At 53.5% G+C, this 21,971-nt stretch overlaps 1 protein-coding gene across 1 annotated transcript in view; it reads right to left on the reverse strand.

Annotated features, from left to right (window-relative positions):
• Positions 1-21,971, reverse strand: part of CACNA1I (calcium voltage-gated channel subunit alpha1 I) — a 119,292-nt gene that overhangs the window by 86,929 nt on the left and 10,392 nt on the right. The window contains 2 exon segments of the mRNA XM_030914993.1: positions 1,810-1,943; positions 3,662-3,773. Coding sequence (XP_030770853.1) covers positions 1,810-1,943; positions 3,662-3,773 — 246 coding nt within the window.

The following is a 21,971-nucleotide window of genomic DNA, read 5'->3' on the forward strand; positions in this document are numbered from 1 at the left end:
GTCTCTATAGAAAAGAAAAGAAAAAAGAAAAGAAAAATTAGCCAGGGTTGGTGGCACATGCCTGCAATCCCAGCTACTCAGGAGGCTGAGGTGGGAGGATCCTTTGAGCCTGGGAAGTCAAGGCTGGAGTGAGCTGTGATTGCATCACTGCACTCCAACCTGGGTGACAGAGTGAGACCCTGTCTCAAAAAAGGAAGGAAGGAAGGAAGGAAGGAAGGAAGGAAGGAAGGAAGGAAGGAAGGAAGGAAGGGAGGGAGGGAGGGAGGGAGGGAGGGAGGGAGGGAGGGAGGGAGGGAGGGAGGGGAGGGAGGGGAAGGAAGAGAAGGGGAGAGGGAGGGAGGGAGGGAGGGCAAACAAGCTTAGAAGAGGTGTAACTTTTTTAAAACCCTGATGAAACAAATCACCTCACTTCAGAACATATCTGTGGAATTTAGCAGATACTTGATGGGATTCTCACACCCTGATTGCCCATCTCAGCCGTGAGTCTACTGAATCGAAAAGGTCACACCTCAATAGCATTCTACACACAAGGTCACACACATACACTGACAAACACACTCATACATCCTCTCTCACACACACACTTACAGCCTCCAGCCTTTTTCTCTATCCTCTGCCCTAATAATGACCCATCCCTGGGCATGATGACTGTCTCCTCATCCTTCAGCTCTCCGTGTCACCTCCTCAGAAAGCCCTCAAGCCCCAAGTCCCCAGCTTGGCTCAGTCAGGCCCCTGTGTTAAATGCTCTCAGCAAACCACATGCTTTGCCCAGCGCTCTGGTCCCATTATGTGAAGGCATACCCACTGGCATAGCAGGTGGGTGCCTCCCCAAGACAGGAGTAGGAAGGACAAGGCCTGTGTCTGGTTTGCCCTCCTCCTTGCCCCCAGCACCTAGAATGGCGCCAACACTGGGGAGCAAGTTGTTCAGTCCCTGGTAGGTGGATAAATGCATGGATGGATTTGACCCAGGAAAGCAGGCACAAGGCCCAGAGCAGGGTCCGAGACACTCCAGATGGGCTCAGCTGTAACCAGGCCTGTCCCTGATGGCAACTTGTGTCTTGTAGAAATAACCACAGTCTGGAGTCAGACAGTGCTTGAGTCTGTGCTCGGTCTCTGGCGTGATGAGTGATCCAGGATAGCAATCCTAACAGCTAGCATTTATTGGGTGCTCATTTTGACGCAGCTACTATTATTATTCCCCTTTTCAGACGAGGAAATGAAAGCTCAGAGAGCGTCAGTGGCTCTCTCAAGGTCATATCGTTAATTAGCATAAACACACCCAGTATCCGCTGGCAGTGCTAGAGGACGCACAACTTAGGAAGGGAGGAAAGAACGTCTGTCTGGGCCGGGCGCGGTGGCTCAAGCCTGTAATCCCAGCACTTTGGGAGGCCGAGACGGGCGGATCACAAGGTCAGGAGATCGAGACCATCCTGGCTAACACGGTGAAACCCCGTCTCTACTAAAAAATACAAAAAACTAGCCGGGCGAGGTGGCGGGCGCCTGTAGTCCCAGCTACTCGGGAGGCTGAGGCAGGAGAATGGCGTGAACCCGGGAGGCGGAGCTTGCAGTGAGCTGAGATCCGGCCACTGCACTCCAGCCCGGGCGACAGAGCGAGACTCCGTCTCAAAAAAAAAAAAAAAAAAAAAAAAAAGAACGTCTGTCTGGCCATCATTCCTCCCAGCCCAGGGGTCCAGGAGGGTCCCACGCATCACCGTGAAGCTGCATCACCATCAGCAAGAAACCCTTCATTCTCTCAATTATTCCTGGTGTGTACCCGAGGCTAGGACCTGCCTGGCGGGTGCTACCTACCCTGCCATGACGATGAAGAAATCCAGGCGGTTCCATGTGTCCCCGAGGTAGCACTTCTTGCCAAAAATCCCCAGGGCCACCATCTTGAGCACCATCTCCATGGCAAAGAAGATAAAGATGAAGTCATCAAAGACCTGCAGGGACAGGAGGAGGGAAGCAAGGGACAGGGTGAGGTTGCAGAGCAGGGCCCAGGGGTTACAGCCACAGTGTGAGGTGGGGACACTACATGGATGCCAGGGGCCTGGGAAATACCCGGAAACTCCTCCTGGGCAGAAGGAGAACCTCAGTGATCCCGGTCCAGTGCAGTCATTTCACAGATGAGGAGACTATGGCCGAGAGAGGGGAATGAATTTGCCCAAGGTCATACAGCCCATTCTATCTGTTCCCTAAGCCTGAAAACAGATAGAAGAGCCCCAGATAGGGTTGGGGTGAGGGGCCATCCCATATTCTCCCTAATAATTACCAAGCACTGGCTACACACGTGACCCCCATTCTCTCTCCTAATTCTCCCAAGGACCCCATGGATAGTCCCATTTTACAAATGAGAAAACAGAGACTCAGAGAGGTTAAGCAACTTGCCCCACAGGTAACACAGCAGATAAGTGGCAGAAACCAGGATTGAAACTCCGGTGGATCTGACCTCAAAGCCCCCACAGGAGCTGTCTCAAAGTAGCCCCCGGGTACAGGCTTCGTTCGGTGTTGCCTTCCTCTGCCCACAAAGGAAGCTCAGGTGACATTATGCTTCCTGAGGGCGGGACCTGGGTGGAATTCCTGTTTCCAGGATTAGTGAGGGCTGCAGTCAACTCAATTCAACAAACAGGTGCCACACACCTACTGTGTGCCAGGGCTAGGCCAGTGGTGAGGACACAGCGGTGCATGTTCAGTGAACTCACCATGAGGCTAACCAGGCCTGGGGCCCGGGGCTGCTGAGGAGCTTGTTACCCACTCGGACCCCAGACCCACCCAGAGATTCTGCTTCAGCAGGTCTGAGATAGGGTCAGGGGTCTGGATTTTTGCCAAGTGTTCCAGGAGACTCTAGCCCAGTGCTGCCTGGGAGTTACTGAGTCCTATAGAAACCCAAGAGGCAGAAAGCAATTCCTCCCGGGAGGAATCTGGCTTTCCCAGGGAGAGGCACTGAGTGTTTCCACGTCTCTAAAATGGGTACAACCCTAACATCTGTGCTACCCGTATACATGCTCCGCACGGGGTTATGTCAGGTACCAAAGGTCAAGCCCTACCCCAGGACCTCAGGAGATAACAGAATGTGAAACCAGAGGCCCACTCCTAAAGGGCATCTAGGGCTGGGCGTGAACTCGGCCTCTAGTCCAAGAGCACGGGGGAGGAAGTGCAGGTTGTAGGCAGAGGAGAGTCGGGGTCACTGTGCTTTGCAGGTATGCATGAAGCGGGTGCAGGAGAAGGCTGGTGAGAGCACCTGGGTGGGAGAAGATTGAGGCCTGGACTAAGGCAGAGGCCCCAAGCTGGAGAGGAGAAATAAAAGGGAGAGAGGATCCGAAGGGTAATAGGAAGACCAGCTGGGAGTGAGGAAGGGTCAGCCAAGTGAGTGCGGCTGGTGGCGGCTGAGAGCGGCAACGCGCCTGATAGGGCAGCGCAGGATGCGGAAGGGCATCGGAGCAGAGGCGGGGCATGGGGCGGGGCGGGGCGTGGAGCGGGCGGGGCAAAAGCCAGGGCATGGGGCGGGGCGTGGAGTGGGCGGGGCATAGGTCGGGTCCTGGTGGATGGGGGTGGGGTGAGGTGAGGTGAGGTGAGGTGGGGTGAGGTGGGGTGGGGTGGGGTGAGGTGGGGTGGGGTGGGGTGGGGCGGGGCGGTCGGTGGGGCAGGGCAGCCGGCTCACCTGCAGGATCTTGCAGCGGTCAGACAGGCAGTCCATGTCGTCGCACGGCTGGTACATGCCAAGTGTCACGCAGTTCAGCAGGATCACCAGCATGCTGACACATTCAAACCACGTGCACACCAAGTCAAGGACAAAGCAGTAGGTGGGACCGTGCCCGTGGGGGCTGGGGTACACCCTAGAGTGTAATACCCTCAACCCACCACACACACAGGTATACACCCCATTCCTCGTTCTTCTCCCTCTGGGTGCCATCCCTGAAACAGCTCAAAGCCCGTGGTGCCAGTCTGCCCCCATCACAACAGACATGGCCATATGCACCAAACCCACCAGGCCCCCAGTTGCAGGACCCCGCTCCTTGCCCAGCCTGAGAGCTCCCCTCAGGCCCAGAGAAGGGAGAGGTTCCCGGAAGCCTGGCTGTCAGGGAACTCTGGGCTATCCCAGCCTCTCCATTCCAACCACCACCCTCTGACTGTCACTGCCTCCCTTCTCTGACCACCTTTCCCTCCCATGACCCATGTTCCCTCCTTCTCCACCAATGCCTGGGTCTGGAGCCAGCAGAAGGCCCTCCAGGGGGGCTGAGATTGGCTGGATGGCCCCATCCTTCCCTCCTTGCCCACTGCCACGGTTAGGGCTCAGGTAGGGTTCATCACCTAACTCCAAAACACCCGCACCAAGCCCAGCCCTGGCCTGCACCACATAGGGTGGGGCTGGGCCCCCTCAGGCCTGGTCAGGCAGAAAGACTCCTGCCACGGAAGGGATCCAGAGCCGGCCGTGAACCTGGCCTTGGGCAGGGCCTCTAGGCACAGCTTGCAGCTGGGGTGAGTGGGCTCCCCTCCCGCACCTGGCCAGGCTGCTCTCCTCACCACTGCTGAGAGCCCCTCCATGAATGCCGTCCTCCCTCCCTCCCAGGCCAACTCCTACCCATCCTTAGAACACAGCCTGCAGTGTCCAGCCCCGCCACTCTCAATCCTCCCAGTCACAGGACCAGGAAGGTCAGGCCCCAAGGAACTCAGGGCTGTGTCGCTCCCAGCCCCCACCTGTCACACCAATGAGAAATCCGAAGCCTGCTCAGATCTCCTGAACTGGGATCTCCAGTTGACTGAGTCCCGGGGCCTCAGAAAATATGTGCCTACTTGAAAAGACGCAACCCAGGATGAAATAGACTTGAGCTGCACACAGTGTGGATAACTGAGGTTAGACACCCAGGTGAACTTCCAGACCATGCAGCCTGACTGACCTTACAGGCAATGACTGGAATCAGGAGTAGGTTCTCCTTCTCTAAGAGGAGAGATGCTGATAGAACTCACCACACCCCACCTATGCAGCCCCCTCTCCTCCCCCAGAAATGGAGTGTCAGGAAACGGGGCTGTCATGCAGTAAAAGCAGCAAACAAGACAACGAAGCCAGGAGACCTGCATTTGAACTCCAGTGCCAGCACTGACTGGCTCTGCAGTCTTCAGCAAGCCCCTCCCTGTCTCTGAACCTGGAAGTCCTCCACCAGATGACCAGGAGCCTCCCCATCAGCCCCCTGGGTCTGCCCTGTCCCCTCCAAACCACCCTCCCTGCAGCAGCAGTGGGCAGTTAAAAACATCAGCGAGACCACCTCCCTCCCCAGCGCAAAACCCTGCCCTGGTTCCCGGCCTCTCTCAGCACAAACTTTGAAGCCGTTGCTTGGCTGCAGGGCCCCACCCTGACACCCCATTTCCCTCCGCCCTGCCCTGGTTCACTCTGCTCTGACCTCACTGGCTCCTGCTGCTCCTCAAACACACAATGAGTGACATCAGGACACTCCGCCTCAGGGCCTTTGCATATGCTGTTCCCACTTCAAGGGCTGAGCTTCTTTTTTTTTTTTTTTTTTTTTTTTTTTTTTTTTTTTTTTTTTGAGACGGAGTCTGGCTCTGTCGCCCAGGCTGGAGTGCGGTGGCTGGATCTCAGCTCACTGCAAGCTCCGCCTCCCAGGTTTATGCCATTCTCCTGCCTCTGCCTCCCAAGTAGCTGGGACTACAGGCGCCCTCCTCGTCGCCCGGCTAGTTTTTTGTATTCTTTAGTAGAGACGGGGTTTCACCGTATTAGCCAGGATGGTCTCGATCTCCTGACCTTGTGATCCGCCCGTCTCGGCCTCCCAAAGTGCTGGGATTACAGGCTTGAGCCACCGCACCCGGCCAGGGCTGAGCTTCTAGCATCATGGTCACCTCCTCTGAGAAGTCTCCACCCAACCTCATCACCCCAGCAGTCGCACGCCCTCTTCATGCCCTGCCACTGTCTTGCTGACACACTCATTGTCTCTGCCACTGCTCTAATCTGCATTCCAAGGGGGACAGGGACTTTACACTCACGGCCCTAACATCTAGTGGGTGCTCAATGAACATCTGTCAGATGGATAGATACGGTTGTCCCTCATTATGTGCCGTGTCAGTTACCCATGGTCCGCTGTGGCCCAAAATTAGGTATGAGTGCGGTACAATAAGAGATTTTGAGAGACAGCGAGGGAGACCACATTCACATAACTTTGATTATCACACGTGATTCTAATTGTTCTTTTTTTTTTTTGAGACAGAGTTTCACTCTTATTGCCCAGGCTGGAGGGCAATAGCGAGATCCCAGCTCACTGCAACCTCTGCCTCCTGGGTTCAAGTGATTCTCCTGCCTCAGCCTCCCAAGTAGCTGGGATTATAGGCGCCCGCCACCACGCCCAGCTAATCTTTTGTATTTTTAGTAGAGACGGGGTTTCACCATGTTGGCCAGGCTGGTCTTGAACTCCTGACCTCAGGTGATCCACCCGCCTCGGCCTCCCGAACTGCTGGGATTACAGGGGTGAGCCACTGTGCCCGGTCTAATTGACCCCATTTTATTTTATTTTATTTTATTTTTATTTTTATTATTTATTTATTTTGAGACGGAGTCTTGCTCTGTCGCCAGGCTGGAGTGCAGCAGCGTGATCTCAGCTCACTGCAACTTCCACCTCCCAGGTTCAAGCGATTCCCCTGCCTCAGCCTCCCAAGCAGCTGGGACTATAGGCACGTGCCACCACGCCCAGCTAATTTTTTTGTATTTTAGTAGAGACAGGGTTTCACCATGTTGGCCAGGATGGTCTCGATCTCCTGACTTTGTGATCCGCCCGCCTCAGCCTCCCAAAGTGCTGGGATTACAGGCTTGAGCCACCACACCCGGCCTGATTGTTCTATTTTATTATTGGTTGCTGCTCATCTCTTACAATGCCTGATTTATAAATTAAACTTTATCCAGGTATGCAGGTATAGGAAAAAAACATAGTAAATATAGGGTTCAGTGCTATTTGTGACTTTGGGCAGTCCACTGGGGGTCTTGGAATGTGTCCCCTGTGGGTAAGGGGGGTGCTGCTGTAAATCTCTATGGGCCCTGCCCACTCCAACATCCAGGGACTCGGGAGTGTCTCCAAGCGAACCCCTCACCCCTCCATTTCAAAGCCCTTGCCCTTAACTGGGATGTAGCCACACCAGCAGCCAAACCCTCAGTGGGACCCCACCCAGAGAGGAGTGGGAGAGGTGACCTGGTTTCCATGGCAACAGCCTCCCTCCCATCCCCAGCCCTGCCCACTTTGGGATGCTGCCTTCTCGTGGCCTCTCCTCAGCTCCTCCCGGCCCCAGCCCTGCTCCTTCCTGTCCCCTCACCCCACTGCCACTCTCCCACCATAGCCTGTAATTAATTTCAGTCGCTGCCAGGGCCCCTTCGAGCCTGAGCCTGGCTCCAGCAGCAGCTTCATCATTAATTAACTTTTTTTGAAGTTCAAACATTCTTATTACCAGAGAACATCCCCCATCCCCCGTCGCTTTTCCCCTTTTCCTGTCGTGCACTCTCTCCTTCAAGCCCCATCCTCTGCTCCCTCTGCCCTTCCTGCCAGTTTCAGGCTCAAAGTGCACTTAACGGTGTCTCTCAGGAGCCTGGTGCCCCTGCTGCCTCCTCAACAAGGCCTTGAGCAGTGGAGGTCAGCAGACCCATTTTACAGATAAGGAAGGCTGAGACACGGGGAAACCAGGGGCCTCTCCCAGGCTGCGCAGCTAGGAGGTACTGGCACAGAGACTCACACCAGGCCTGCCGGACTCCAAGGCCAGTGCTCTCCTCTGTGAAGTACGGCCTGTCTCTGCCCATGGCTCTCCTCCCTCCCCTCAGGCCTCTCAGCCCATCTTCAGTGTCTCTCCCCAGGACCCTGACCCAGCACCCTTTGTATCCCCCAGCTCTGGCCTCCGCCCCTCCAATCAGGCCCACACGATAACCAGGCATTTGCTGTGTGCCCAACACAATTTGAACATTTTCCAAGTGTTATCTCATTTAATCCTCACGGCTCTATTATAAGCCCGATTTACAAATAAGGAAACCAAGACACAAAAGGGAAACAGATTGGCCCAAGGTCACCAGCTGGAAAAGAGCAGAGCTGAGACACAAAACCTCAGGCTGGAGGCTTTTCCTGCCTCCAAGCTGTTTTGCCACTGCCAGGCTAATCTGCCTGAAACACGCTCTCCTGATGCCTCTCCCCTGCTCAAGAACCTCCCATGGCTCCCCCTCACCCTCCCGAGCCTGATACACAAGGCCTCCTAGACTCTCGCCTCAGTGAATCCTTGCAGTCTTACCACTCACTGGCCTTAGCACTCAATGAACTCCTCGCTTTCTCCAAACACATGCTCTGCCTGCGCTTTCTCTTTCCTCCACCTCTCCAGCAGACAGACTCTTTCAGAGCCCAGTTCACAGGTCACCTCTTCTTGAAGCTTCCCCGGATGTGCCTCTCACCCCTCACAAGGTGGTGGCTCAGCTTCCTCTCCAGAAGCGCTCCCACCTGCCTTGGCTAGCACGTACCATGGTAATGAATTTGGCAGTAACTCTGACGACTGTGTGCCCGGCACCCTAGGGACATGACCTCAGCTCTCACAATCCCCTGGGGACGGATGAGGAACAAGCCTGGAGAGCTGCCACCACTCACACAAGGTCACCCAGTCCCCGAGCAGCCCAGCTTGACTCGCGGCAGTGCCGGTGGCCACTGCACAGCGCTGCCTCTGTGGTTCATCTAACTCGTCCACTGCACTGGGTCCCCCCAGGACGCAGATGGAGTGGCTTTCATCCCTGGGCTGCTCAGCTTCAGAAATTCAGCGATGGTCGGTCTCAGCCCTTGCCCAGAGGTGCCCGGGGAAATCCCAGATGGCACAGCTTGGGCCCCTTCCAAGAGCCCAGGAGGCTTAGAAGTCAGGCCAGAACTGGTATCGCTGCCCGCGGTTCCTGACACACTCCCCACTGGCTCAGGGATCAAAAGCACCAGCCCTCCTTGAAGTGAAACCAGACAGTGCAGCGTGGGGTATGAGGGTGGCGGGGGGAGTCAAGGTGTCCAGCTTGAGCCACTCTGCAGCCTGGCCCAACGCCTCATGCTTCCACCATGAGTCACAAGTGTTGAGGAACTGTCTGAGAGCACAGGCAAGCAAAGCCGTGAGGTTTGGAGACAACCTGAGGGAAGCTGGAGCCCCAGGGGCAGCACAGGATTTCCAGGTGACAGAGCAGGCAGGGCTGGAGTGCTGGTGCCACGAGGGCAGGGAGTCTTCAATGACCCCCAACCGCCTCTCACAGCGAGGCTTGAAGCCCTGCGATGGGCATCTGAGACCCAGCCGCCTCGCCTACTTCACCCCTCAGGCCCTCACTGCAGTAGGGGTGAACTTTGCCACAGAGCAGCCCTGCCCACGTCGTTAGAGAACAACGGCTCCAATCCCTCATTGCACTGATGGAAAACAGGGGCAGAAACCTGTCCCAGCTCCACAGCAAGCCCAGAGCAGAAATGACACTCAGACAACAGACTCCCCACCCACGGGGGTCCCCAAGCCACAGTCGATTTTTCAAATTCACACAGAAACCCTCCGCATTTCCCCACACACTCGGCACAGCCACAGCGCCGTCACTTTAAGCTGATTAGATCCCTGATGGGCAGCCCTGAGCGCCTTTGAGGAACACAGATGGAGAAACAGATCAATGGTGATGCAATCAATCGAGTTTCCTTGGCAGGCAAAGCCATCCCAAGCACACAGGCCTAGGGGAGAAAAACACTCAGGGTCCTCGGGCGCTGCCGCAGAGCTCCCCAGTGACTCAGCACAGCCTGGGCCCTCAGCCCCACTTCCTACCCATGTCCCCCCACCACACCTCTCAAAGTCTTCAGAACTGGGGTCTCAGAGCTGAGCAGGGGGAATGAATGCGCTTATATTGGGTGCCTGCTGTGTGCCAGGCACCAGCCTACCGATGGTAATAATGGTGACAACCGCAAACTCTTCAGTGACCCTGAGTGTCTGTTTGCCAAGGAGCCTCCAAATCAAACAGCATGCATGGCCAAGTGCAGTGGCTCACGCCTGTGATCCCAGCACTTTGGGGGGCCATGGCGGGTGGATCACCTGAGGTCAGGAGTTCAAGACCAGTCTGGCCAACACGGTGAAACCCTGTCTCTACTGAAAATACAAAAAATTAGCTGGGCGTGGTGGTGGGCGCCTGTAATCCCAGCTACTCAGGAGGCTGAGGCAGAAGAATTGCTTGAACCCGGGAGGCGGAGCTTGCAGTGAGCTGAGATTGCACCACTGCACTCCAGCCTGGGTGACAGAGCGAAACTCCATCTTAAAAAACAAAAACAAACAGGCATGCATTATCTCATTTAAACCTTGCAGCCAGCACAGAAGGCAAGAGCCCCAGTAGTTGTGGGCTCCTGGGACCAGGGTTTGCCACATGGTGTGCACCAGAGAGCCCCTTTTATTGTCATCCTCTCTTATAACAGGACCAAGGGGTCTCTCATTGTGGGCTTTAAATAAAAAAATAAAAAATAAAAAAAAAGGAAAAGCCACCTCCCCAGGAGAGGACTAAGAATCTCACACTGGGCCGGGTGCGGTGGCTCAAGCCTGTAATCCCAGCACTTTGGGAGGCCGAGACGGGCGGATCACGAGGTCAGGAGATCGAGACCATCCTGGCTAACACGGTGAAACCCCGTCTCTACTAAAAATACAAAAAACTAGCCGGGCGAGGTGGTGGGTGCCTGTAGTCCCAGCTACTCGGGAGGCTGAGGCAGGAGAATGGCGTAAGCCCGGGAGGCGGAGCTTGCAGTGAGCTGAGATCCGGCCACTGCACTCCAGCCTGGGCGACAGAGCAAGACTCTGTCTCAAAAAAAAAAAAAAAAAAAAAAAAAAAAAAAAAAAAGAATCTCACACTGGTATTACCTGCTGGTTACTTCATATTCCCTTAAGTAGAAAATAAGAGATATGACCAGGCATAGTGGCTCACGCCTATAATCCCAGCAATTTGGGAGGCTGAGGCGGGCAGATCACCTAAGGTCAGGAGTTCAAGACCAACCTGGCCAACATGGCAAAACCCCATCTCTACTAACAATGACAATACAAAAGTTAGCTAGGCGTGGTGACACGCACCTGTAATCCCAGCTACTCAGGAGGCTGAGGCAGGAGAATCACTCGAACCGAGGAGATGGAGCTTGCAGTGAGCTGAGATCGTGCTCCTGCACTCCAGCCTGGGCGACAGAGCAAGACTCCATCTCAAAAACAAAAAAAAAAAAGAAAAGAAAAGAAGAGATGCTAGCACAGACCCTTTGACTGACGTCTGTCCTGTGGCGTACTGAATCTTCACCCACAGTCTTTTGTAAAGAATCCAGGTCGGGCCGGGCACCATAGCTTACATCTGTAATCCCAGCACTTTGGGAGGCCCGGGCGGGCAGATCATTTGAGGTCAGGAGTTCAAGACCAGCCTGGCCAATATGGTGAAACCCCGTCTCTACTAAAAATACAAAACTTAACTGGATGTGGTGGCGTGCATCTGTAATCCCAGCTATTCAGGAGGCTGAGGCAGGAGGATTGCTTGAACCTGGGAGGTGAGGAGGTTGCAGTGAACTGAGATCGCGCCATTGCACTCCAGCCTGGGCAACGAGAGTGAAACTCCATCTCAGGAAAAAAAAAAAAAAAAAAAAAAATCCAGGCCAGATGCAGTGCCTCACATCTGTAATTCCAGCACTTTGGGAGGCCAAGGCAGGAGGATCACTTGAGCCCAGGAGTTTGAGACCAGCCTGGGCAACATAGTGAGACCTCATATCTGCAAAAAAAAAATTTAATTAGCTGGCTGTAGTGGTGCGTGCCTATAGTCTCAGTTACTTAGAAGGTTGAGATGGGAGGATCACTTGAGCCCAGGAGGTGGAGGTCGCTGTGAGCCAAGATCAAGCCACTTCACTCCAGCCTGAGTGACAGAGCGAGATCCTATCTCAAAATATAAAAATAAAAAAAGAAGCTGTCAACCAATTCAGGTCTAGCAATGAGCAGCGTCACCCTGCAACACCAGCAAATTTCTTCCAAACTGGCTGTTACTAGTGTTATCTCCACTTTACAGGTAAGGAAACTGAGGCCACAGGAGCTGGTTCTGGGGTCACTCAGGTGGTATGTGGCGATCTGCACTGCCTCTCACTGGCTGCCAATCCCACGTTCTTATCCACACATCCTGCCATCACCCGGCTCAGTGTCTGCCATGCAAGGGACACCCAGTTGAGATGGGTTTAATAGAATATTTGCTCTTTCCTCCCCACCCACATTGTCTCCCTGTGAGGTTCCAAGCCAGGCAAAGGGAAGTGGAGTCTGGGTCAGTGGTGAGCCCAGCCGGCAGCCCCTCTGGCTGTGTCCCTGCTGGGGGCCCAGACCTGTGTTGTATCCAGTGGGGTCAGGAAGAGGGATGTTCCAGTCCCTGCTGTGGTTCAGAAGGAAGGATTTACCTGCAGGAAGAAGGGGAGGGGAAGCCAGCAAAGGCATGTTTGCCTCAAGGTCCCCCAGCCGGGAGGAGGCTGAGCCGGATCAAAACCCGGCTGAGTCAGATCATAACCACACCACACCCTAGCCACCAAGGCCTGAGAGGTCAGGATGTGGACTAAGGGGACAGGGTCACCAGGGAACCAGGGAAGCCACTATGCTGGGGCTCCCTCTAACCTGCCAGTTCCCAGCTAGAAGAGCAACTGTGTGGAGGGGCAGTGCCCGGCGCCCGGGCAGGCCCTGCAGGGCAGCCTCCTCTCCAGGAGCCGAGCCAGAGGCCTGCACGGTTACCATGGCGACCACCACTCTCCTGCAGGCCCAGGCGACAGTCAGTTTCTGTGATTTGGGGGGCTCTGGGAGGCTGGTGGGGGCGGGAGTGCTGGGTTTGGCAGGGGTGGCCAAGTTTGTTTTTATTTTTGTCAAATCTAAAATCTGATCCATTTCCCAGGGTGCGTTTCAGTTGTCTAAATAAATCAGGTGGAGGAAGGGAGCTGGGGGCTCCATCCTCCTGGATGGGGGAGGTGGGGGAGGTAGGGAAGGTGAACCAGCACCTACATGGGGTGTACCTCCCCTGCTGGTCCCCAGTGAACCCAAGGGAGGGGGAGCTCAGGCCTCAGGTCCTCCAGGCCTGACGTTCCAGATCCCAGTTCTTGGGCCAGCTCCGTGCTCCTCTGAGGCCAGGCCTACAAGCCTCCAAGGACCACCTGCTGTCCACGCAGCCTGCGCCTCAGGGTGCTGAGATGAACCAGGCTCAGCTACTTCCCCGAAGGTGCCCATGTGCGTCCCTGTTCCAGGACCACCCCGATGGTGACTGTGTAGCATGTGTTCGAGCAACAGTGGCCACCGTTTTGAACATCAGCTGTTTCAGAGCCCTGGAGTTTTAGGAGGACACTCGTTCACACATTCATTCGTTCATGCGTTTATTTATTCAATGAATGAACTTCATCATTCATTGAAAGATCATTGACTGATCTTCACAGACAACGACCACTCTGGAAGGCTGCTCAGCAGCTTCTACTAAAACCAAACACAGGCCCACGCTAGGACCCAGCGGGGCCACTCCTGGGTGCATACCCAGAAGAAATGCTCACATACCCTGCAAAAAGCCATGTTCCAGAACAGGCACATCTGTGTTATCAGTAACAGTCCCAACCTGAGAAAACCCAGGCGTTCACCAACAGAAGAATGGGGTAGGATGGTGGTTTCCAACCAGGGATGATTTTGTCCCCCAGGGGACATTTGGCCGTGTCTGGAGACATTTTTGGTTGTCACATTTGAGGGGATAGGACACTGGCATCTAGTGGGTAGAGACCAGGGATGCAGCTGAACACCCTACAATGAGCAGGACAGCCCTCCAACAAAGAATCATCCAGCTCAGAATGTCACCAGTGCCACATGTGAGAAGCCCACGTGGAGTACCACACAGCCATGAAAAGGACAAGCCACGGAAACACACAAAAGCACGGAGGATCTCTGCTGGGAAACAGAAGCCAGATGCAGCAGAGCAAACAACACACGACTCCAATTACATGAAGTTAAGAGCCTGGAGAAGCCAAACTACAGTGCAGGAGGTCAGAAGAGCAGTAACATTGGGGAGTACCCAAGGGTGAGGGACAGGGAAGCTTCAGGGACCGCAGATGTTCTTCTTGACCTGAGTGGTGGCCCCAGGAGAGGACTTAAATGAAAATGCCTTGAACTGCGCACTAGGATTTGTGAGCTCAACTTGTACATTTAACCTCAGTAAAAAGTGGAACAGCTGAGTGTGCTGGCATGCACCTCTGGTCCGTTACTTGGGAGGCTGAGGCAGGAGGATCACTTGCGCCCAGCAGTTCAAGGCTGCAGTGAGCTATGATGGTGCCACTGCACTCCAGCCTGGGTGACAGAGCAAGACTTTGTCTCAAAGAAAAAATGAAGAGCAACTGCTTTAAGGAAAAACAAAAATGCAACTATTAAAAAACCACAATCAGCCAGCACAGTGGCTTACCTGCAAACCCAGCATTTTGGGAGGCTGAGGCGGGCAGATCACATGAGGCCAGGAGTTCAAGATCAGCCTGGCCAACATGGTGAAACCCTGTCTCTACTAAAAATAGAAAAATTAGCCGGGTGTGGTGGTGCATGCCTGTAGTCCCAGCTATTCCAGAAGCTGAGGCAGAACTGCTTGAATGCAGGAGGCGGAGGTTGCGGTGAGCCGAGATCACGCCATTGCACTCCAGCCTGGGCGACAGAGCGAGACTCTGTCTCACAAAATAATAATCATAAATCAAATAAAATAAAATAAACCACAGGCACCTGCTAGGGCACCTGCTATTGCCAAACTCCACAGGAACCTTTACAACAACCTGCAGGGGTGGGCATCATCTCTGTTCCTTAGCCTTGCCCAAGGACACAGTGAGGGACAGAGCCAGGATTTGAACCTCATACCCTCCTGTCTTCTAATGCTCCTTTAAGCCTGTTGTACCTGTGGCTGCAGCTGCCTCGGGAGACAGGCACGGCAGACATTATCACACCCCACTTTATGGCTATGAAAATGAAAGTCCAGAGAGGACGGCACTTGCCCAAGATGACACAGTGGTTGAGCTGTGACAGAAAGCTGCTCCATAAAATGAACAGACCTGCCAGACAGATGGTCCCAGGCCTCCCTCCACTTACATGCCTCCAGCAACAAGGAGCTCCCCACATGACAAATGGCACGATTGGTTCTGCTTATAAACTATGGTATCTCAGTGCATTGATGATCCTTTGCAGGAGGGGACAAGGGAGGGGGCCCCACTTCTTGGAATCCCCACTGTATAAGAACTCATTGGATTTGGCCAAAGTCTCTGATTCCCAAATACCCAGTAAGCTTCAGTACCCAGTGCAGACAGCGGAGTAGGGGAAGCAATGGCAGGAAACAGAGGCTGCCAGCTGGGACGAGAAGCCAGGGTGGAAGGTCCACAGGAAGGATGCTCCAGCCGAAGAGACTTGCCAGACACAGTTGCTTCCGTCAGTGCTGAAGAGAAGGGCCAGGCAGGCCCCTGGGTGCCAGGGTCCCAATGTCTGTGGGCTGATGCAGCCTCAGGAGCCCAACCACACAGAAGGTGTGCGGGCAGGAAGCCTTCCTTGACTCCTGGGCGGGGGCTACAGATGCCTCTTCTGGGACCTCGCTGTGCCTTGGATGCCCCCCTTCCTCCAAGCAGCCACTGAACTGAGAGGGTGAGGGCTCAACCAGTGTGGATTACATTATCCTCCGGCCTCCCTGGGGACCTGTCCTCCACCGCACATCTCCCCTGCCTGCCCCTGAACACACGTACGTGTTCACGTGTGCATCCCCAAGGAGACCTGCCGCCCCTCATGCACCTGCACCCCTCATACACGTGTGCACACAGATGCAGCAGGCATTTGCACTCGCACGTGCCAGCAGCACTGGGCATGGCTGACCCCTCTTCTAGAACAGGGGTTCTTAACCTTTTCTGTGCCACAAGCCCCTTTTCAGAATAAAGGTTTTATTTATTTATTTATTTATTTATTTAAGAGACGGAGTCTAGGCCGGGCGCGGTAGCTCAAGCCTGTAATCCCAGCACTTTGGGAGGCCGAGACGGGCGGATCACGAGGTCAGGAGATGGAGACCATCCTGGCTAACACGGTGAAACCCCGTCTCTACTAAAAATACAAAAAACTAGCCGGGCGAGGTGGTGGGCGCCTGTAGTCCCAGCTACTCGGGAGGCTGAGGCAGGAGAATGGCGTCAACCCGGGAGGCGAAGCTTGCAGTGAGCTGAGATCAGGCCACTGCACTCCAGCCTGGGCGACAGAGCGAGACTCCGTCTCAAAAAAAAAAAAAAAAAAGAGACAGAGTCTAATTCTGTCACCCAGGCTGGATTGCGGTGACACAATCTCAGCTCACTGCAACCTCCGCCCCCCAGGTTCAAGTGATTCACCTGCCTCAGCTTCCCAAGTGGCTGGGACTACAGGCGTGTGCCACCACGCCCAGCTAATTTTTGCATTTTTAATAGAGACAGGGTTTCATTATATGTTGGCCAGGCTGGTCTCGAACTCCTAACCTCAAGTGATTCACCCACCTTAGCCTCCCGAAGTGCTGGAATTACAAGTGTAAGCCACAGCACCCAGCCAGAGTAAAGTTTTTAAATGCATTTTTTTTTTTTTTTTTGAGAACGAGTCTCACTCTATCGCCAGACTGGAGTACAGTGGCACCATGTCGGCTCACTGCAACTTCTGACTCCGTACTTCAAGCGATTCTCCTGCCTCAGCCTCTCAAGTAGCTGGGATTACAGGCACATGCCACCATGCCTGGTTAATTTTTGTATTTTTAGTAGAGACAGAGTTTCACCATGTTGTCCAGGAGAGTCTCAATCTCCTGACCTCATGATCTGCCCACCTCAGCATCCCAAAGCGCTGGGATTACGGGTGTGAGTCACAGTGCCAGGCCAAATGCATGTTTTTAAATGTTGAAGTGTAGGATTAGTAAACCAGGTGCAGTCGTGAGCTACAGCCCCAGCTACTAGCGAGGCTGAGGCTGGTGGATCACTCGAACCCAGAAGTTCAAAGCCAGCCTGGGCAATATAGTGAGACTCCACTGCTAAAAAAGAAACAAAAAAAAGAACTTTAAAAGTTTTTTTGTTTTTTTTTTAAAGTTTACAGTCAGGCACAGTAGCTCACACCTATAATCCCACCCAGCACTTTGGGAGGCTGAGATGAGAAGATCACTTGAGGCCAGGAGATCGAGACCAGCTTGGTCAGCATGGTGAAACTCTATCTATCTCTACTAAATGCAAAATTTAGCTGGGCGTGGTGGCTCAGACCTGTAATCCCAGCTACTTGGAAGGCTGAGGCAGGAGAATCGTTTAAACCCAGGAGGCGGAAGCTGCTGTGAGCCAAGATAGTGCCACTGCACTCCAACCTGGGTGACAGAGGGGGACTCACTCTCAAAAAAAAAAAAAAAGAAAAGAAAAAGGCCGGGCCCGGTGGCTCACACTTGTAATCCCAGCACTTTGGGAGGCCGAGGCGGGCGGATCACCTGAGTTCAGGAGTTCGAGACCAGCCTGACCAAAAGAGTGAAACCCTGTCTCTATTAAAATGCAAAGAAATTATCTGGGCATGGTGGCACATGCCTGTAATCCCAGTTACTTGGGAGGCTGAGGCAGGAGAATCGCTTGAACCCAGGAGGCGGAGGTTGCAGTGAGCCGAGATTGTGTCATTGCACTCCAGCCTGGGTGACAAAAGGGAAACTCTATCTCAAAAAAAAAAAAAAAAAAAGCCTAGAACTACAAAGGCAGTTATGTTAAAGTAGTTATCAAAATATTTTTAAAACAAATTTTTGATAGAGAAACATACGTTCTTTCTTATCAACACAATAAGTAGCAAACTCTGGTGCTGGACTAGATGCTAAGTGACTCTGCCTCAAAGTGATGGCTGTAATGATATTCTGAGAGCTCTATAAGGACCATGATGTGACATGGAAATATTGGTGATTTCTATGGGTGACAGCCACAGGAGTTGCTAATAATACCAGTGTGGTTTGTTTCCTCCATCCATAACAGAAAGAAATGCTAAATTTCAGTCAGGGGTCAGGGAAAACAAAGATGCAACTTTTGCCCATGCAAGAAGCTCATGAACCCCAGGTTCAGACCCCTGCTCTAGAAACTCTCTTCCTCAGGAGACACCACAAGCCCCTAGACTGGTCTTCCTCCCACTTTGTGGTTCTGTCGCTTAAATGCTGGGCTCCTCCAGCCCCAGCCCTCTGGTCTCCCATATCCTCTCCTTGACCCCATACCCACTTCCACAGCCTAAATGACTATAGCTGAACAGGTCCCAAGTCTGTCCCAGTCCCAGGCACCCTGACTGCTGAGCACCAGGCCTCCCAGACATAGTGCTGGGAAGTCTCTGGGAACCTCAGATTCATCGCGTCCAGATGGGATGTATCATATTCTCCCCAGACCACTAAATTCTCCCCCAGCATGTCCCACCTCCATGAAGGATGCACCCCCACCACCAGTCCTGGAAGTTGTCCAGACTAGAACTCTCTGGAACCTCCCTTCCCCTTGCCCCACATCCATCTCGGAGATCTGTCCATTTCACCACCTAAACCTTTCCTCTCTGTCCACTCCTCAATGCCCCATTGCCCCAGGCAGGCTGCATTCTCTCCTTCCTGAACAGCCTTCTCCTATAGCCTTGTATCCTCTGATACATCCCTCACCTCCATGGCAGCCAGACAGTCGTTTCAAAACCAAAAGCCTTCTGTGGCTCCCCAATGCCTTCTTTCCAAAGTCGTTGGCTTGGCATACAAGGCCCTTTGTGCCAGCACTCTTGGTCTCCCTCCAGCCTCATTTCAAGCCATACAACCTCTACCTCCAACCTTGCCTGCCAGGATGCACCTCATCAAAAGCTGTGCTGCACACCTACTATGTGCAGGGCCAGTGGCCAAGGTCTAGGGAAGAAACAGGCATTCTTGGAACATGGAACCTGTCTTCAAGGAGCTCACAGTCCAGCAGGTGGTGAGGAGAATAAGCCAGATACAAAAGGCCTTGTGAGTGGTACAAAGGATGAGTGATGGTGCCCAATATGGGTTTTTGCTGGGCATTCAGCAGATGGTAGAATGGGTGAGAAATTTGGGAGGATAATCAACAAGCATCTGCCAAACAAATGAATGGATAGATGAGTGGATGGGTTAATGGATGTGTAAATAGGTTTTTGGGTAGCGGGGTCCATGTTGATTAAATAGGTAATTGTTAGGAAGATGTGTGGATAAATGCATGAATGTAAAGGTTGAGTGGAGGGATGGGTGGATAAGCAGATGAATGCCTGAAGAGATGGAAAGCTAGGTAAATGGATGAATAGCTGGGTGGATGGGTGGGTGGGTGGATGGATGGAGGGATGGATGGATGGATGGCTAAATGGGTGGGTGGGTGGGTGGATGGACGGTTGGATAGATTAATGTATGGTTGCTTGAATGGATGAGTGGTTGGAGGGTTGGATGGGTGAATGGATGGACAGTGGATGGGTGAGTGGATGGGTGGATGGATGGATGGATGGATGGATCCATTGGGGAAGAAGAGGGAAACTAGAGAGCAAAGCATGGCTCCACTCAGCAGATGAAGATGGAAATGTGAAAGGTGGTCCTACAGGAGAGCTGGAGACAGATTAGCAGAAGACATTCTGGCTGATTAAAAAGACATATTGATTGGAAGTGGTTGGAGGGTTCGTTGGGTAAATGGATGGACAGTGGATTGATGGATGGATGGATGGATACATGGATGGATGGATGGACGGACAGACAGTTGGATGAATGGATGGATTGTTGGATGGGCAGACAGTTGGATGGATTGTTGGATGGTTGGATGCTTGGGTGGATGGACAGACAGACAGACGGACGGATGGACAGTTGGATGCTTGGATAGTTGGATGCTTGGATGGATGGATGCTTGGATGGATGGATGGTTAGATGGATAAATGGATGGTTAGATGGATAAATGGATGGTTGGATGGATGGATGGATGGATGGATGGATGGATAGTTGGGTGCTTGGATAGTTGGATGCTTGGATGGATGGTTAGATGGATGAAGGGACAGTTGGATGGATGGATGGATGGATGGATGAAGCAAAGAAAAGTGGGTGTTGAGTAAAGATGGGTGAGTGAGTGTATGGGGGAAGATGGGTGGGTGGGAGTACAGGAAGGTGGTTGGGAGTGTGACATTTTAGTAAATGGTAGCTCCAGGGTTCAAATCCAAGTCTATGTGACTGTACCATCTCCTCCTCCTCCTCCTTCAGAGATCCCCACTCTCAGTCTTGGTGCCCTCCCTCCAAGGCCCCCAACTCCATACTGTTCCACACTTTCAGAGCTTCAAGAGATCTCAGAGACTGCCTGGGCTGGGTTTTTCAGACCGAGTGTGGCTGAATAATTCTTTGTTGTGGGACTCTATCCTATGCACTGTAGGGTATTTGGCCTTTACCCACTAGAAACCAGTAGCATGCCCTCCCAACATTGGAACAACCAAAACCATCTCCTGACATTATTAAGTGTCCCCTGGCAGGCAAAGTCACCCCGATTGAAAACCACTGATATAGCCCACCCCACCCCAATTTTATGGATGAGGAAACAGACCCAGAGAGGAGGGGTTACTTGCCTGAGGTCATCAAGCTTGCACTTGGTGAAGCCCAGACTGCACCTTGGGGAGAGTCAATCCACAATCACCCTTTCACTGTGACCTGGTTGTGGGGCTGGGAGCCTCCCCCACTGCTCCACTGGGAAAAGCCAGGTACAGTCCTCAGCACCTCCTGCTCTGTCCACCTCCACCTCAGCCTCTTCCCCCGGCTCAGCACCACAAGCCCTCACATTTGCACAGCACATCTCAGTCAACCAAGCCTTCTCCTCCTGCTTGGAAGTGCACTCAGAGAGGCCAAATAACTTGCTCAGCATCACGCAGGATAAGCACTGGTGTCAGGATTTGAACTTGGGGAAGAAGAGGGAGACCAGAGAGCAAAGCATGGCTCCACTCAGCAGATGAGGATGGAAACGTGAAAGGTGGTCCTACAGGAGATCTGGAGACAGATTAGCAGAAGACATTCTGGCTGATTAAAAAGACATATTGATTTCTCTCCAAGGAAAACAAATGAGGCCATTTGTGTCTCAATGGGATCATGAGGCAGTTTGAGGGAGGCAGCAGGGCAGAAGCCCAGGCAGGACGGACCAGTAAAAATCCAATCATGTCTTCAATTTCTTGGCAGGGGCTGGCCCTTCATCAGTTGGCCAACTTGCTTTCTAGTTCTCCTTCAACTATGAGACTTCCCATCCCCTCGGGTCTCCCACCCAAGCCCCCGCCAGGCTGGGTGGCCCAGGACAGGCACTTCGCCTCCTTGGACTGCATCTGTCAAATGGGTGACTCAGGGCCGGCTCAGCTGCCGGGAGGAGGAACAGGGCCCAGCATACAGAAGTCCCCTCATCCATACCGGTGCCTCCCCTCACAGTCTTCCCCTTTGCCCTCCAGAATCTGGACCCCAAATGTCCTTCCATCCTCATGCACGTCCTCTCCCAGCCCACACACCAGGCTATTAGCAACCCTGGTGACATAAACTCAGCTCTGAGCCCTTGACTAGGCTGCTTCCTCAGCCAGGAGGCCATGCCCCCTCTCACTTCTCTGCCTCACCACTTCTGCCCTCCCGCTATCTCCCGCCCTAGCTCTGAGACTTCCTTCTTTGTGGGAGGAGGCTCCTGTGGCATCCCCACTCAGAACAAGGGGGCTGCCCTGTTTTCCTGTCACCCATGCCCCCCAGAGGGTCCCTCTACCCAGCCTAGACTCCATTTTCCTTCACAAGAGTGTGATTCGGGTGTGGCTCTGCCTTCTCCATCAGGCTAGGGACTCCTTAGGGTCACCACTGGGTGCCCAGGCCTGGTGTACTGTGGTCCCACATGATATGGCTGAACAGGCCTGTCATAGCTGGGCTCCAACACATAGCTGGGCTCCAACACTAGTCAAATGAATGGGTGATCAATCCATCCATCGGTATCCATTGTAGGGGCCTCCTACCT

Source organism: Rhinopithecus roxellana, chromosome 13, assembly GCF_007565055.1.
Source record: "Rhinopithecus roxellana isolate Shanxi Qingling chromosome 13, ASM756505v1, whole genome shotgun sequence".
NCBI classification, from domain to species: Eukaryota; Metazoa; Chordata; class Mammalia; order Primates; family Cercopithecidae; genus Rhinopithecus; species Rhinopithecus roxellana.